At 45.7% G+C, this 18,370-nt stretch overlaps 1 protein-coding gene across 2 annotated transcripts in view; it reads left to right on the forward strand.

The window, feature by feature from the left end:
- DENND2A (DENN domain containing 2A) overlaps window positions 1–18,370 on the forward strand; it is a 60,845-nt gene that overhangs the window by 27,710 nt on the left and 14,765 nt on the right. For both annotated transcript variants that reach the window (XM_075429362.1, XM_075429363.1), the window contains 10 exons: window positions 448–575; window positions 3,876–3,997; window positions 6,919–7,116; window positions 9,180–9,273; window positions 10,552–10,602; window positions 13,534–13,721; window positions 14,428–14,537; window positions 14,756–14,825; window positions 15,456–15,533; window positions 16,031–16,171. In XM_075429362.1, coding sequence (XP_075285477.1) covers window positions 448–575; window positions 3,876–3,997; window positions 6,919–7,116; window positions 9,180–9,273; window positions 10,552–10,602; window positions 13,534–13,721; window positions 14,428–14,537; window positions 14,756–14,825; window positions 15,456–15,533; window positions 16,031–16,171 — 1,180 coding nt within the window. The remainder of the gene's footprint in view (window positions 1–447; window positions 576–3,875; window positions 3,998–6,918; window positions 7,117–9,179; window positions 9,274–10,551; window positions 10,603–13,533; window positions 13,722–14,427; window positions 14,538–14,755; window positions 14,826–15,455; window positions 15,534–16,030; window positions 16,172–18,370) is intronic.

Here is an 18,370-nt window from a genome sequence, read left to right on the forward strand (position 1 = left end):
AACTGCTTTTACCCTTTCTACCATCCTGTGTGTGTGTATTGCTTTCCTGTACTGCTCAGAGAGCTGATTTTGGGGCCCCCCTATTCCTGCCGAGGGTGGGATCTGTGCTGTAGATGGGACCTCATATGGCCTGAGGTGGTGTGCTGTGTTACAGCATGTGCCACTTACGCTGTGAAGACACAAGTGTTGCTATTGCCATGACAACCTGGATTGTCTACGGCATCCCTAAAATGCCTTCATTTGTGTGCCTGATAAAAATAACCAATCTCAGTGTTACTTTTTCATACCTTATATAGGATGAGGCTGTGAAATGTTCTCTTTGCAGTGATTCATTTCGCCAGCTGCGTGGCATGTTGGAGTAGTGAATTAGCCGTGATTTGGTTACAAATGCTGGTTAACTGTGTCACTCTCCTCTTTGCTCCTTCTCCCCTCTCATCAATGGTGTAGGAAGTCGTATGAGTTTGAAGACTTGCTGCAGTCATCGTCGGAGAACGGCCGGGTGGATTGGTACGCCCAGACCAAGCTGGCCCTCACACGCACTTTATCTGAGGAGAATATCTATGAAGACATCCTGGGTAGGAGCTTTGGACAGGGGAGGGATTTGACTGCTAATGCTGTGTGACTGAGAAGACTCATGATCAACAGGCACTCACCAGGAGTGCTGAATAAAGTATGTTTATTATCCAGATGCCAACAATTGTGTAAAAAGTGTCTTGGTTTGTAAGTAATAAGAAAAATGGATGGAATATTTCAAAACTCATCAGCTTCAAAGATGAACCTGAGGCATGTGGGAACCAGCTTTTGGTTTTTTTGCTGGCATCTCTCCTCTGTCTTCCTTTTGTCCTGTGGATTAATTCTCACAGTTCTGGTCTGTTGGTTTTGGTAAGCTTGTCACCGCTGAGATAATGCGAACAGTCACTTCCATCGTTCAGAGATAGGATTGTGTATGGCTCCAGGTACCACTGAAATTAAGAAACTTGGTCCCACGATCTTTGAAACTGAGTTTTATTTCATTCTCTAACTTTGATGGCAGAGCAGTGCCATTTTAAAGATTATTTCCTGTAACACTCAATTTATGTCGTGTTTTTTAACGTTGTGAGTTAGATGGCCTTTTATGGAACATGGAATAGAAGCACCCCGCTTGAAAAAGCCTGAAGTTTTAGTAGCTGTAGGCTAGTGCTGTGTAAAGCTCTTGGCTGAGTTTAGCAGAACAGGAAGAGAATAGCTGCATCAGCTCTAGCCATGCAGCTGTAATCCTACAAAGGCGGTCTGTAGTGTTTGGCGTGGGAGGAGCTGCGCTTTCTCAGGAGCGGGCAGGGCATTGTTATTTTGATATGAATAAAATCTGATCATACTTGATAAGGAAGATCCCTCAAAGGAATTGTGTTCCTGTGGAACTGATGGCAAACGAGGTAATGCCACTCCATCCTTTTTGACATTTTTGAAGCTGTCAGCCTCGTTTGTGCAGCTAGGGGCCCTGTGTTTGCCTTTTTCTTCTCTTGACTTGGGGGGCCAAAGGAATAGGGAGTGCCTGAGCAGCTGCTGGGCTTCTTTTGTGTTGGGACATGGTGGGAGGTCTCAGAAAGCACTGAGTAAGAGTCACCTCATCAGCTGGAATAACATGGATAGCATTACAGAGTGGCTGTGTAGGCAAATGCATCCATTCAAACACAAGCACACCCCTGTGTCCCAAGCTTGCAGAGAACTCAAATACCAGGCTGAAATTCCTCTCCCCTCCAGCTTTTAGTTGCAAAGATTAAAAGAAAACAAAGTTATGGGTAATTGTCAGCTAATGGGGCATGTTTGGTTTTTTATTTTCTTTCTGCATGTTTAGGCATTACCTGGAGTCAGTGATCTTTAATTGGTTCCTGCAGTGCTGGTGGTGTTACCATGGAAGTCTGGCAAAAGGGGTGGACAGGGATAGCTCAGAAAAACCCTAGTTTTGTTTTTCATGAGACCACAGGCGGGTATAGTCCACAAAACATAAACATGTGAAAACTGCACCAGTGGAGGGGGAACCAAGACTTTGGCTGCTGGATGCTAGTGCTGACCCCCAGATAATCGTGCGTGTCCATCAGGGCATGCAAGCACACACGTACACCCATGTTCATATGTCTGACCTAGGGAGGGTTCAGCTGTTGGTGGGAGTCCCGTTCGCTTTCCCAGCAAGTCACACAGATTCCCTTCATGCACCATCTTTTTACCCGTTTGCCACTGCTTACCTGGGGTATTGGAAATTGTGCTGGGCAGATGGATGATAAGGTTGATTTGTCAAAAAGAGGGAAACGGTGTTCGTTCTTCTAGAGTGAGGCTAATTGGACATGCTGCTGAGCAGTTTGAGGACAGGGTAGGCAACAGAACCCCAGCTTGTTCCTTTTTTCACCAATCTACCCAGTTATGTGACAGCTGAAGTGTATTTTCAGTACTGAAGTTTGCCATTGGCATTAGAAAGTGGAGGCACTTTCAGGGACAGGAGCATGTTTGCTGACAAAATGTTCATGCAGGCTTGCTTTGTTGGTGTCACACATGGCTTACCTTCTCCTCAGTGATTTCAGATCCACTGCTATAGCGCTGGGTGTCACAAGCTACAGGTAGAAGACAGTGTTGGAAAAGGCTTGGGTTTCTGTCCTTGTCTGAAGACTTCAGCTGCACTCCTGCCCCAGCAGGGCAGGCAGGTGGGAGCATGCCAGTTAAACAGATCCTACAGCCATTACCAGTCCCTGCTCCAGGGGCTTGCAGCATCACTGACCTCCAGTCTGTGCTCTCAGCCAAGCATTACGTGACAAGAAGAGAAAGGCAGTTGCTTCGAGTCCCAGCTGTCCCCTGGGGTGGTGTGAAATGATGGCACTGAAGAGAGAAATTTCATAACAAATTGCCTGTGCATACAGATGCTTAGGCTAAGCCTTTGTCATTGGTTTCTTAGATGCTTGGATGGGGCTGTCACAACCTGTTTTTTCAGAGTTGTGTGTGCTTTTTGAACACACTTGCATTTGCATTTCCCAGCACTGTTGGAGAGTGGGATGCAAGGATTTCATTATGTGTAGTTTTCGGTGTTTAAGACTTGGACTAGTTCTGTACATTGTCTCCAGAATCAGAGGAAAGAAAGGGACATTCATCTGTGTGGTCATTCAAGTCTTGTGTTTTTAAGGGGATCCTAGGTAATGAGCTGAATGTTGCTTTAGAGGTGTCCCTTTCCCACCCCGCACCCTCCAGGGAGAGAGCATCCTGACTTTGGATGGCCTAGGGTAGGTGAGGTGAATCCTTCCCTCATTCTAAAGTGGGGCTTGTGAGATTGAGGCATCCATGATTGGAAGATGTGTTGGAAAACCTATGTTGTGTGACAGACATCCGTGTTCAGAGTGGATGAAATATTCGTGCAGGGTCAGCCTAAGAGCAGTGCATTGCTTCAGCCCCAATTAAATGATGACCAGAGATCGCCCTAAATGTGGGGTTTAAACAGAGGAGAGAGGACCTGTATGCTAGCCTTCAGCTCACAGTTTTGTTTGGAGACAATTCCAAGCAGAAGACTGGAAAGAAGGAAATATAATTATGGACTGATGTGCTCGAGAACCTCGCAGCTCCTCTGAAGACAGGAATATGAACTTGAGGACTCTCTGGGTCTTTTCCATCTGTAGTGTCTGTGATACATTCCTATGGCTGCATATGTCAGTGTCGGGGTTTGGACACTGTCCCGCGAGCAGCTGGACTTCTAGGGCTATGGAGAGCATGAAGCAATTGCAGGAATGCTTGAGAACAGGTCTTTATGTCTGATGTGGGAGGTGGGAGAAGGCCAGCAGATCCCCAGAGAGAGTTTTATGGCAAACCTCAAGGATTTTCTGCACTTACAATCTCTTGCTTGTGGCTTTTTACTGCAGATCCACCATCAAAGGAAAACCCTTATGAAGACATTGAGACCAACAGCCGCTGTTTGGGGAAGAAATGTGTCCTGACCTTCCCAGCATCCCCCACCTCTTCTGTACCTGGGACTCCCACTAAGGTACTGTAATACAAATGGCCACCTCTCCTGCTTCAGAAGGTTTTTGGGTGAAATCCAGGTCCTGTGTGGAAAAAGTGGAGTTTTGCCGATGACTTTCATAATGTCAGGGTTTTTTCCTTTCTGTCTTTTACCACAGAGTACGGTATGATAAGAGGGATTTATTGCCCTTCAGCAAGGTAAAAAAGCAGCGTTCCCTTATACAAATGGTTTGCTGGCTTTCACTTTTTCTCACTGCAGGGCTACCTTCCCCTGGTAGGGTGGAAGACTTTTTGCTATTATAGTGCATAGAAAGGCCTTTCTCCCCTCAAAGGGGGCATTAAGTGTTGGGGTAGTCGAGCCCTGAAGTGATCTTGTGTCAGTGGGCAGTACACGGTCTGCCCATGCTGACGCCGAGGTGTCTCTGCAGCCCCTTCCCTTATGACCCTCTCTCCTTGGTGAGACAGGTTGCTGGTAACTAGTGCAGTGCCAGTCCCCTGGTTAGGAGGATGGTGCTACCAGGGTGTCCCCACCAGCAGCGCAGCTCACAGCTTGGTGCAGTCTTCCTCCTTGGCAGTTAAACCAAAAGAAGAGGTAAAACACTGGTCTGCATCTCCTGCTCAGAGCTCAGGACTTAGCAAGGCCAGGTCTGCTCTCAGCCTCCCAAGCTGTTTTGGTTGGTTCTTGCTGTCTATTTAGATAGTCCAAGCCTGGAACAGCAGGAACAATGTGACAGCAGAAGTCATCTTGGCAACAACTGGGTTCAGAGCGGTTAGCAGGGATCTAAACGCGTTTTTTCTGACCGATGGGTTTTCCCATGCTCTCCAAGTTGCAACTATTATTAGAGCTGTTACCCAACGTTTTCTGAAGCTTGACGTGCAGTGTTTCTTGACGCGTTGCTCTTTTCCAACCAGCCTAATCAGCAACTGAGGTTTCTTTGGATAATTCAGCACTTAAAAGTCAAAATTGTTCTGTGGTTCTCAATCCATTCTCCTTGTTGCTGTTTAGGTCTAGAGCAGCAATGGTATATATGTACACAAATATATATATATATATATATATATATGTATATGTGTGTATATATATATATATGAGTGGTGGGATGGAGTTGATTTCCCTCAGAGAGCTTTGCAATCAGCAGTGCACCCTCATTTCCACATGTGCTATCAAAAGGGGGCTGCAGTGTTACACAGGAATGGCTTTCACCATGGAGACGGTTCCTAGCAGGAGATACTTAGTGAAGAGCTGAATGGGAGTAATTAAGTCACGCTATGGTGCTTTGACAGCTAAAAGCAGTGATCTTCATCAGTCAGAAAAGAAGTGCTGCAGCTGTCTTGGCAACTAGTGGGTTTGCTCCTGCAGTGTGAATCACACTGGAGAGCCTGCCCAGGCTGGAGACTGATGGGGAATGGGTCTGGATGGACTTGAAGCAGTTAGTAGTTTCTATCACTGGTGCAGGATGAGATTGTTCAGTGTGAAGGCTCTTTCCAGACTTGCTTTAATGTGTGACTTGTCTGTGGGTGGTAAGCGTTTTTGAGTTGAGCATCTTCTGCCAAACCATGCAGAGGCACCTGAGCTAACCTGAATGAATGGACTGGTCTGGCTAATAACTCTGCTGAGTGTGTCTGTTGATGGAGGCAGCCATGATGCTGCCTCAGCTATGGTGCTGCTGTGAGTTGTTCAGAATTACCTTGGATACCTCTGCCCCACACTGCTTAGTGCGATGTAGATACATCCCCTGGGAGTCCAGATGCAGTGTCCTCAAAAGGTGCAACTTAACCTTGTCATTACTGCTGGGAAATTCTGTAGGAAAAGACAAAAAGAGTTTTTATTGAGCATCTTTCTGGTGAGAAGTGATTTCCCTATCTGGAGCTGAGCTTTCTGCTTCTCCAATGCTGTTTTTGGTCAGGGACTTTAAGAACTTTACTCTCGTACTTAAATATCTACCTCTGTGCTCCCACTGAACTTGCTAGTGAGCTTAGGAGGAAACCAGTCTCCATAATTACGAAATGATGCTGTGAAAAGCCAGAATTGAAGACTCAATAGTTGGAAGACTATTAAGCAGGTATTCTTTATTACGGCGCTGGGCACACACGGGGGATCTCTCCTCCAAACGTGTGCACCGAAGAGACACACTTACTAGGTATTTATGCTATGTTAACATACATATTGATTACATTTCCAAGAAATCCTTATCATGGTAATGGTTTTTCCGAGAACTCATTGGTAGGTGTTAATATCCTTCCACCGCTGGGGGTCTTGAGATCATCTTGCAGCTTCCTTACTCTGTAGTTTGCATACTTGTTCTCCCAAGGCCTAAAGGGATTATTCAGGAGCCCCTTATCTTACAACTCTCCTGATTATTCACAAAGAACCAAGACTTGTTTTGATTGTGCAATGATCCTGACTACCTGAAGTGATTAACATCCCCTATGTATTACATTTGTTACATTCACAGTTACCACTATCATGGTATTTCTTGTACCCTCTTCTGAAATATTTATTTCTGGCTACTGTCAAAGACAGCCATACTGACAGTACTTCTTGTCTAGTCTCACTTCTTCACTGTTCCTCGTGGCTAGTTGCTCCTTATCCTGAATGCTTGTGGTTGGCTGGTTGGTTATTCTTGTCCTGTTTACAGTCCCAGCCTCCGGGTTGCACAAGTCCCGGGAGATGTTTTTTCACACTGTTTTTTTGGCCAACCCCTGAGACTGCATTCTGGTCTGGAATGAATATGAGATGGTTGAATTGCTGGTCAAGATAGTCCCGGTCTAGCCCGGCAGCTGGGCAAGTTCCTTATGTGTGCAGAGGTCTGAGCGTTCTCAGAATTTGGGCGGTTTTACCAGCTGAGTGCTGTGGCTGCCCCACTGGATTTATCATCGTGAGCAATGGAGCAAAGGTACGGAAGGTGCTATGTTCATTCATTCCTTCTCCTCCATTTCTAGTTGCTTTCCAAGCCCATTTTTTTCCGACAAAACTCAGAGCGGCGGAGTTTCAAGCTGCCAGACATACGGAAACTGAGCCGTGATGGGACTGGGTCACCATCCAAAATCAGCCCTCCCTCAACCCCCAGCAGTCCAGATGACACCACCTTCTCCTTGGGAGACCCTCAGAATGGCAAGAGGAGAAGGAAGATTCCCAAGGTAAATCTAGGGCTTTCTTTTTTGCGTGGCTTCTTCCAGGCAGGAATGTCAGTAGCAGAGAATGTTTTCTTTAGCTTCCAGTGTGGCATCCCTGCAATATAGCTGTCGTCCTAGTAATTGACTTGACTTGTGTGTAGCCCCTTTTCTGCCTGAAGGAGAAGGCTAACAAACATCTTTGCAAGTTTTGAAGAAGTTGTTTTTCATGATTGTCGGAAGAGATAAAATAAGAAGTAAAAAAAAGGCCTTTTATTTTTTGTATAGAAGTTGAGGTTGGTCAGAGGGGAAAAAACCAATTAATATTTTTGCAAAAAACTTACCACATATTTTCTTCTTTGCTGGATGGATAGGACAGTCAGAAATTGTCTGTGTGTTGTGTTGGTGTTCCCTCCTGGCAATCTGTTGTTCTTTGCTAGGTCTGATTCGTGCATTGGGTGTTTCTTAACTCAAGGTAGGGTGTGACTGTAGGTGAACAATGAAAATACTGGCATTTGAGTGACAAAAGGAGTTATCTGTGGTCATGAGCATTTTCTGGAGCAACATTAGCTACTTCGTATTTGGATACAGCATGACTCTGTTTCAATTTTATTTTCTTTCAGAGCTAGCAGGAAGTGTATTCAGTCCAAATGAGGTTTGGCAGCAGTCTAGCTATTGAATGTTTCAAAAACAGTTATAAAAACACAGTTGCTTGTCCCAGTCTTTGCAGAACAACCAGCAGCTACCGGGGACTGTCTGTGGTGATTTTTTTCTGAACCCACAGTTTTCATTTGGGGAAAAAGGGATGTGTTTGTCTATGTTCTTTGTTTGCTGGTTGCCAGATCTGTGTTTGTGTTTGCATATCTGATTTGTGAATGCCCTCTCTGTATACCTTAGCTCTTCAAGAATGAGCCAAAGACTACAAAAGTCTAGGGTTTTCTTTCCCAGTATGCTGGCACATCCGTGCATGTGCTTGAGCTCTATCAGTGTGTTCACACATACTTTTATGTCAACTGAAGGGAAGACTACAAGTATGTATTTATTGGGCAGTGCTCCAGAGCACTCTTGCAGAGCAAGCTCAGAACTGGGATTTACTGTGTCAGTGGTGAGACTGGCCTGAGACTTGAGCTGGGCAGCTGGGTGGAGGCTGCACTTCCACATCAGAACATCCTGCCTCTCACTTAAATATCTGGATTCAGAGTTCCCTGGCCAAGTGTGTGGTGGGCCTGTACTACCTTGAGCTCTCAGAACATGTGTGCAGGGATCCCAGACTTTCTGGAATAAATCTGAATGATGTGGCCTTGTCCTGCTGCTCCTGCCTGGGACCTGGACAAGGAGGCAGCTCTGCTCAAGGAGTCTTGGGAAAGCCTGACATGGTCCTTCTGCAACTCTGCTCCCTTTCAGGGATGGAGAGGGAGACCAGAGGCACTGAATGAGCTGCTAAGCCCAGCTATGCCCACCACGGAAATGTCCGCTCTCCAGGTTAGCTGGGAGGCCAGGGATTAAAGGATTTGCAAAGGAGACCACTAGTATAAAGTAGTGCTGATCATTGGCTCCCACCCATCTTGATTTCTTCAGTATTCCTCCTATGATACGTTTCCCCCATGCTTGATATGAAGGCTTTTCCAACACATCCCCCAAGAGATGTTAAAGGCAATAAAGACATAAGTGTTTGCTCTCATTCTCCAGCCAGTTTTGTGTGTTCAAACCTACAGACCTGGGCAGGTTCCCAAGGGACCCTCTGGTGCTCCCTGGAGCGTGGACCATGGTATGGAGGGCTCCAGGTGGGCACCGTCAAGCTCGTACGGCCACACAGTGTGGAAGTTCATTAAGACCTGGCCTTTCATCAGAGCTTGTTACCTTAGGCTCCTGCCATGCCAGCGCTACTGTACTGCTTCTGTACCAGAATTGGCAGCGCAGGTGTAGGTTGCTGGGCAAGGTAGATGCTGGTAATTGTCAGTTCTTGGCCATCAAGTGAAGAGTTTCAGTATGGCCAGGGTTGGGAAATAGAGCACTTTGCATGAAATTCTAACTTACTTTCTTGCCTGGGGAGGAAAATAACCGTGTTTGTTTGTGTGTTTGCTGAACAGCTTGTGTTGAAAATCAATGCCATTTATGAGGCACGAAGGGGAAAGAAACGTGTCAAGAGACTGTCGCAGTCTACAGAGAGCAATTCAGGGAAAGGTAAAGGAACTTTAAATCATCATACAACTAAGACTTTTTGAGGACTTATCTTAGAGTTTAGGCTGGCTTAGTGATTTATGTGACATTTTCTAGCGCTTTTTCCAGTCCAGGATGAGATTGAGTTGGGGCTTCCACCCTTTCTTTTGGGAAGATTAGGGCTGTTCATCTGCCCAAAAGACTTTTATTAAATTGGAACTCTTTTATTTCTCTTGCTTCATTTTCATTCCGTGGCTTTACATGATAATCTTATAGGTCACACCAAAAATGTCCCCTCTGTTTGATGTTTATTTCTGGAATGGGCTGGAAGCTTTAGAGAGGAATGTTCTGTCCAAAGAGACTGATTTGTTGAGATCAAAATATTTTGCGGGAATGTGTCACTTCAGTGAACTGTCCAATGGAAGACAGTAGATTTTTAAAACAGTCCTGGTTCCTCCAGCATCTCAATAAACCAATAGCCTCAGCTGGAAACCAGGGTTTCTAGACTTGACTGCAGGACCATCTCCATCACAGCAACATTGGGACTTTCGGCCTCCCACTGTCAATGAACTTGCCAGAAGTGTTCAGGTGCTTCAGAGCAATTACTTTTAAACATCTCATCTCTGTAAAACTCAAAATTATGTCTTTCCAACACAGTGTTTTTTTCCCAGAACACCCTAATGTCTAGCAAAAGGTGACCACCAGCTCTATTGGTTTCCCACAATTACTTGTTACTGTTTGGCCTGTTTTATATAGGATATACAGGGTGGATGAGTGTGTTTATAAGAACCTTCAGGGGAAGCATCCCAGATTTGACTCTCCATCATGTTTTATACCCCTCTCTAAAGCATCTAAAGCATCATTGACAGAAGCAGGCTGTTGGACCATGTAGACCTGGAGTCTGCTTCATTCTGGCAGTTGTTTTTTTTGTTTGTTTTCTTGTTTTTCTCCCTAGTCCCACAAACTACTGCATGTTAGTCAGTATTTTGCCTTGGTGTTGTGCTTATGCAGACTTGGATAAAATACTGCTCTGGTGTTTTGTTCTTTATGCAACTTTTGGCTGTGCAAAATTGATTTTGTTGTTTGTTGGGTTTTTTTATTATTCCCTGAAGGAATGGGAAGATACCAAGGTTGGTAAGCTATGTCTGTGGGTATGTGTACCCTTGAAAAGAACAAGGCCCTGGGGATCTATACTGTCCTCCCCCTGAAGTTGCCAAGCCTGGCTTTCTCATGCTAGTGACAAGAAATGCTCAGTTATAAATAGTCTTTACTTAATTCATCTTCCGCTTTCTTTTTTCCTAGTTACAGATGAAAACAGTGAATCAGACAGTGATACTGAAGAGAAGCTGAAAGGTAAGGCAAATGTGTGAAGAGAGCAAATGGCTCCTGATGATAAACTCTGCTCTGAGATCCTGGGTCAAGATCTTTCCTTTGTGTTCTGCCTTTGGGGAAGGAGCTTGTTTCCACTCAGAACACAGTGAAAAAACAAAGATCTCAATACTGCAGAAGACAATCCATGGGCACAGGACTGCAGGCTTCCAAAGCAAAGATCTGTTCCAATTCCCATCAAAGCTCTTTGCACTGACTTTCCTACGAGGTGGCTTGGGCACTGTGGAAACACGGTGAGGTTTTTCTAAGTACACAGTCACAGATATGTGACCAGGCTGACAGAGGCCTGGGGCAGGGTGTTCAAGAACCCCACTACGCATTTGCTAAGGGAGAAAACCCACCAGCCAGACTGGTTAGCTAGGAAAACAGAATTTACTATACAATTTATTGCTAGTTAAACTCTTCTGCATTGGCTGAGTTGGGATAAAGTGCTGCATTGCTTGCTTCACTCCGGTAGAGTTATATAGCGTGCTGGTCTCCATAATAAGCTTCTGAAACCTTGTATTGGTATTTAGCCCTGGGAGGTGCTGGTGGCATTACAATCTTTTGGCATTTATATGGGAAGTGAAAAGTCCTGGCAGAGTTAGAATGCAAGACAGAACGTCCCTCAGATTCCAAAGTTTCCTGACTTACATGCACACCTTCTCTGGGTAGCAGGTCAGCTCCCAAGCTGAAAAGACAGGCATAAGCAGCAGTTCCCGCTCTGTGTCAACCACAGGGCATTGTGCTTTCGAGTACTCATCCTTACTCCCTTTCAGGTTTTCAGAACAGAAACCTCAGACTGAGTTCCCTCTTGTGAGCACAGCTTCCCACACAAGAACTACTGTATGCTTTTGCTCTCCACTACATTGGGAAGTCTTCTGTCTGTACTAATGTGTTAGCAAGATCAGGCTGAAAATTGCTGCCACCACCTACCTTTTGACAGGCTCTCAGGCTAGCCTGGAGACAGGGAGAGAGGGTTTGCGCAGAAATTACATTCACAACTCTCTTGAAACATGATGTTGTGAAATATGGTCCGTGTAGATGTGAAGAATGAAACTCTTGTCTGTTACTGGTTGTCATAGTGAATCATGTGCATCAGCCTGGGTTTCTCTAACGTCTGTGTAGCTGCAGCTAGGAACTGCCTGGAGAGGGGATGACAGAGAGTGTGAAGTCATCTCAGATCCAACAGCACTGGACTCCAAACAATATCCAGATCCATACCTGGATCTGAGTGACTGCAAAACTGCATAACTGAACAGCAGCGTTGGCGCTTGCTCTTTGCTCTGTCTACACCTGTGTTTTGCTTTATGCCATGTTGAACTGTTGACTTTCCTATTTTCAGATGGAAAAGTGAGATGATTTAGCAAGTCTCTTTTGTCTAGGACTTTCAATTTTGTGTTTTGCACTAAACAGACCAAACACCAGCCAGTTACCTCGCTTAGCAAGTCATTGTACATCAACTGAGATGCAGTAAATCATCAGACAGCAGTCGTCAGACTGCGTGTCAGAGCTGACCCTTGGGGAGGAAAAATGTTCAAGGGCAAACTCTGCCATGATGACAGCAGTACAATCCTGGTATCTTTAGTAGGTTGCACAGAATATAAACAATGCAGAGCTTGAGCAAGCTTTTTGGAAGCCCTCAGCATTGCTGTGACACTGCTCCTTTTGAAGTCCCTGGTAAAACAGAAACCACTTCTGAAAGCTTTTGAAGAGTTCCAGCCTTAGAGCGAATAGCATAATAGGTGATGAGAGAAAGGAGTCTAAGCCATCTTTCCAGGGCTTTAGCTGCCCAGCGATTGTTACATTCTCTGATTTAAGGGGCACCTCAAGATTGCTTTAAATTATATTGTCTGGAATAGTCCACAAGTGGCACAGCTTTACCACAGAAAAGGTCAAGAGTCTGTCCTGAACTACATGCCATCTTTCAGGAAGTCCTGTCTCCCCAGCAGGCATCTTATGTATTGGGAGTTTCCACAGTATCCCTGTGGTGGTTGTTTCTGTCAAAACGTTGTGTTGCCACCCGCATTCACAAAAAACACAGTTGTGAGAATGTGCTGTAGTCTTTGCTTGTAGTTAATTCTTTCTTTCTTTGGTAGTAGGGGTAAGGGAGATGACATGGAGATTTAATTTGGGATGCGACTGTAAAACAAAGCAGGGGGTGGTCTTAGGGAATCTCGTCTGGTCTCTTCTCAGCAGGCAGCTTTTCATTACTTTCCATGCTGGAATGTTTATTGTCCCACAGCTCGTGTGTGCTGCTGTTACAGCTTGCTTGGCAGTTTTGCTTGTTTTCCCATTGTCTTGAGTGAGCTTGTAGAAACATGTTCCTCAGAGATTAGTTTCAGGCACAAGGGGGACTGGCATGAGCCAGCCTTTTTCATTTGTACCTCTTCTCACATTTTTTTGTTGTTGGCCTACAGCCCAGGCTGTGTTACTGAAGCTGGGAGCTCCTGTTGTTACTCAGCGGAGCCCCAGCCTGACCCAAGTGCTGGTCTTGTAAAACCGTGGGGATCGCTACCCACAAGCCCCCTCTGTGATCACCTCCACAAAGGTGATCAATCACCTAACGGTGCCGGCTTTGAAAGATGCGTAAGTGAATGCTAGGATGAATGCCCAGACGTTATCTGTTACACCAAGTCCCATATGGATCTCGGTTTGGGTTGTCTGCTGTAAAAGCTATCCATGAAATCCTGCTGCTGCCAAAGCTTTTCAGGGTGATGGCACTCTCAAGATTACATCCCGTCTCTGCCGATATTTGTAGTGCAGCTTCCATATGGTTCCAACCTCTTACTCAGCCACTGACAAAGTAGATGCAGTGAGGTGGTTCAAATTTATTTGTAAGTCTCTGCAAAGTGCTGCTGGTGCTTTGTGCAAAGAGCTAGGCAGAGTCACAGTCTCTGATCTTTTTCCCCATAGCTCACAGCCAGCGCCTGGTGCATGTGAAATCTCGCCTGAAGCAAACCCCACGGTACCAAACCTTGGAACGGGACTTGATCGAATATCAAGAGAGGCAGCTGTTCGAGTACTTCGTCGTGGTGTCGTTGCACAAGAAGCAGGCTGGGGCTGCCTACATCCCCGAGGTTACCCAGCAGTTCCCGTTGAAGGTGCGGTGCCTGTCGGGAAGGTCTGGCTGACATGTCTCAGATTGCCTGGTGCGCTTGCACAGCTGGAGAAGTCACAGCTGCTCTGTTGACTGTGTGTTATATCAGTAACCCCTCTGCTGTGTCAGTGTTCAGTGAGGCTGGAGGCAGAGGGGCTGCAGTCACCCGCCAGGAATTGTAATGATATTCCTTGCTGTTGAAACAGCAGCTCATTTAAGTCTTTTGCTGCCCTGGTCTATGACTTTTATGCAGCTATTGCCTTTTTCTCCCTTTTCTCTTTAAAGAAAACTGATGCTTTGGAGAAGACACAGGTTCTTAACACAGCTTTCACCAATAGTCTAGCTCAAAACAGGGAATAAGGAATGGGAGAGACACAGAGCCAGTGTGACAGTGTGTTTGTGAATTGGATGTAACCAGAGCTCCCCTCAGACTTCAGTTCTCTCACCGCTTGCTGGAAGATGTGTCCCAGATTAGAGGCACGATACAGCAGGGGCAGGTGCTGCAGATGCAGGGCTTGGTGGAATTGGGGGCATAGAGTTACTTTAAGCTATCTAAAGATTAGGTGAGCCAGAATCACAGAAATTTTAATATCTTCCAGGCGGAAACTTAGCCTCTGTCATCACCTCTTCATTTGTCACAGGAAAAATATTTGAAGTCACTCCATCCCCACATGACTAATTGGAAACATTCCTTCTCTCTGTTCTGCTAGCTTGAGCGCTCATTCAAATTCATGCGAGAGGCAGAAGATCAGTTGAAAGCTATTCCCCAGTTTTGCTTCCCTGATGCGAAGGACTGGGCACCCATCCATCAGTTTGCCAGGTAAGTACTGTACTTTGTGTCCCGATTCAGGAGAAACAGGTTTATATATGAAGCTAATTAAATAGGAGAGCTCTTACGGTAGAAATCTGGGCAGAGCCCTGAGAGGGGTGTATTGGAAAGAAAAAAAAAAAAAAATTTGTGGGTTTATTGTATTTGTATGTCAGAAACTGTTAATGTGGGCGATGGGTATCTTGTCATTCTGGTTTCTTCTTCTGCAGCGAGACGTTCTCGTTTGTCCTGACGGGCGAAGATGGAAGCCGGCGATTTGGATACTGTAGGAGGCTGCTGGTAATTATCCCTGGTTTTTTTCTTTTCCTAGAGATGCAGCCTTTTGTGGGGTTGGTGTTACTGGCACCCTTTCTGGAAAGTGGAAAGCTGCTGCTCTTCTCTTTCAGTGTGGAAAGAAAGAGCGGCAGCAGAGCAGCTTTGCTCTCTTCTGCTCAGCTGAGTGCCAAAGTCCCTCTCAGTACCATCCTCCACTCCAGACACAGCTCTCTTACCTTTTCCTTACATCAGTGCTTAACGTTGTAACCGTGGACTATTGTTTCCACTACTAAGCTGAAGGTAGGGTTTGTCTCCCTTAGGTTTAGTTAGCTACTAAACAGTTGTCTAAACCTGTGCCGGTCCTGTAGGCTCAGTTGTCTCTGTAGAGCACTCTGCCCTGCCTTAGTCATTTGACTTAGGAAGGTTGGGGTCATACTGTGGATGTGCCCGTTTCTCCCCACTGTTTCTAGCTCACCAGGGTTTGAGCCAGACTTAAGATATTGTCGTCAGCGGCATGCTGCCGAATGTCTGCCAGTTTCTGAGCCAGCCGGTGAGCTGCAGAACTAAGAGACTGGTCGCTCTGTCTCTGCAATAGTTGCAACTCTGACATTTTCTCGGTGTTTTTTGTCTGTGTATTTGCGTTTGTCTCGAAAGCCCAGTGGGAAAGGGAAGCGTCTCCCAGAAGTTTACTGCATTGTGAGTCGCCTTGGATGCTTCAATCTCTTCTCTAAGGTAAGGTTGGAGGGAGACAGAATTTGTGCTGTAGGCCAAGAGGGACCTGAAAGTGAAGTCAACACCAGAAGAATGGGGATCAGGGAAGCCGATGGCTGAAGAAAGGGCCTGATATGTGGTGGCAAGGCAAGCGCATGCTAATTCCAGAACCTAGCAAAAACACGGTTAACAGGTAAAATGGATTGTCAGCTGTTACCTTGATCCTTCAGCAGAACTACCAGAACACAAGCACTGAGAGATTAAAAGTTGGGGTCCTGACTCTGAGGGTGGTGGGGAGTTTGCAAATTGTAAGCTTTCCACTGGCCTCACTGGAGATGAGTTTTTTTGCTGAAGGAAATGAACAGTCTTCAGCTGCACCTTTTACCTTCCTTCTTACGCTTCAAGGCTCCATGTTGATGCTGGGTTAAGGAGAGAATGCAGATGCTGGTGCACTTTATTCCTGGTGTTACCTCCCTCCTCCTGATTTACATGTGTTTGTCTTCATGCTTTTATTTCAGATCTTGGATGAGGTTGAGAAGAGAAGGGGCATTTCCCCAGCCTTGGTGCAGCCTCTCATGAGGAGTGTCATGGAGGCACCTTTCCCAGCTTTGGGCCGGACAATTACAGTCAAGAACTTCTTGCCAGGCTCGGGAACAGAGGTAAAGACACCGCCCTACAGGAAGGGAGTCAGGCCAGCAATGGTGAAGAACTGGCGACTGGAAGCTGGCACTGTGGCATAGCGCTGGGGATCTTTGAGGACAGATTGTCTGGCAACTGTGTGGGGAAGCTAGGGAGTAAAATAGAGGACCAGAGGGGGTGGCGTGGAGATATTGGTGACCTCAGAATCAAAAGGGAAATCATATGGTAAAGATGAACGTAAGGACACAGCCATGTTAATATGGCAAGATGAAATGGGGCATTGACCTTGAGGCCGGGTGGCACAGACTGGTGGGCCCCATGCTGCCCAGCACATGACCTTGGATCTGCTGGAGGACCCCAAAACTTCCTGAAGACAGGGTTCATAGCGCGTGCTCCAGCATCCTTAATACAGAACCACTGTTTGTGTGGGGTTCTGGTCAAAAAATACCTGAAACCTCACAAGGGCAATGTTGCAGCCTTTCAGAATGATGTTTTCACAGCATGGAGGTGAGGGTACGTGTTGCATCTCACATAGTGTGAGGACAGTGGTGTGGGGTGAGGACAATAGGATGGTTTTAAGAGTGCAGAGCTTTTGTGCGTAGCATCGAAGGGCTGTGGGAGGGTGGAGGGAGCCAAACTGATTGTAGTCTTGGCCATGCTTCCTGTCGGGCAGCATATGCCTTGAACGTGAGAGAGAGGAACATGACTGAGCTGATAGAGGTGTTGCATCTGAGGGCTTTCAGCATGGCACTACACAATGGCATTCTCCTCAGCCAGCCTGAGAACAGTCCAGGCTAAATGAAATTACTGCAGAGACAGTTAAAAATCCGCACTGGAGGAGCAGAGTCCCAGTGGTGTGCTGTCAGACTGTGAGAATGTTTTGGCTGTTTTGTTTCTAGGATCCTTAACATTCATGAATTATCTGGCTGATGGCATAAACACCATATTTACACAATAGGTGGATGTCAGCATTGGGATGGGTTGCAGGGACTTCGGAGAGTAAGGGATTAAAATTCAAAATTATCTTGCTTATATTGAAGATTTGGTCTGAAATTCAATATGGACAAGAGCAAAATGCTGGGAACGAGAAATGAGTAGTCTAATACAACATGGAAGTAACTGAGTGAGCAACAGTACTTCAGAAAAGGATCTGGTGCTATAGTGGGCCATAAAGTGAGTGGAAGTAACAGTATGGTGTTGAGACAAACTCCTGCATCATGAAAGAAAGCAGCCTGCTGTAGGTGACCCTGCTTCGGCAGGAGGGTTGGACTAGATGACCCACAGAGGTCCCTTCCAACCCCTACTATTCTGTGATTCTGTGAATAATAAATAAAAGCAGCTTTTCTGCTTTCCAGCACTGGCAGAAATTTATTTGGAGTATCATTTTCCAAAAAAATGCAAACACTGCAGAAGAGTAGTTCCACTTGCTAAGTGGTTTAGAAAATACAGGCAAAGCTTGAGAAAATTGTTTGCCTAATATAGAAAACAAAAGACAAAGGAGGACACATGATAATAACCTTCCAATATACCAGAAATTTCGTACAGACAGGAAGGTGACCAGTTGTTCGGAGTGTATACTGAGAGTAAAATAACAGGTAGTTGTTGTAATTTGTCACTGACATGTTTCAGCTGCAGGCTTGGTGTTGGTAAGGGTAGTTCAGAACTAGAGTGATTTTCTTGTGGAGTTTGAGATATGTGGTGTTGGAGGCTTTTGAGATCAATTTAGATAAGCATTTGTCTAAGATAAGGAGTCTGAGGTGCTGTGACAGGTATTATTTAAGTAGATATGAACAAAGAAGAATGCTCACAGGCTGCTCTTTTCTGTGAATGATATAAAAAATTTATAGTCGGTAGGTTAGGCATCCAGATACTAGCAGTAAAAAAAAATAAATAAATCATAACTGTAAAAAAAGAGTGCAAATTTGAAAGGCTCCATGCCGTTCTGCTGCTTGAATGCCAGAAAGCCTGGAAACCACTCCTGGCTGGACACAAACTAGTTTTCCTCCTTACGAAGAGCTCCCTGTCCTCAGTCCAGTGGGGAGAACTTGTGGTTGGTCTCATGCTGTGCCCATTGGAGCGGACTCCAAATCATCTTCAGCTTCATCTGGAAGAAGGATTTGTGGGAGGTAACACAAGGAAAGACTGTTTGAGGGCTTAATGCTGTGCAGTGTTCACCAGCACAGTCGGTAATGCTTGATAGCTGTCCGTACTTGCACAGT

This window comes from Opisthocomus hoazin, chromosome 8, assembly GCF_030867145.1.
Source record: "Opisthocomus hoazin isolate bOpiHoa1 chromosome 8, bOpiHoa1.hap1, whole genome shotgun sequence".
Classification (NCBI taxonomy): Eukaryota; Metazoa; Chordata; class Aves; order Opisthocomiformes; family Opisthocomidae; genus Opisthocomus; species Opisthocomus hoazin.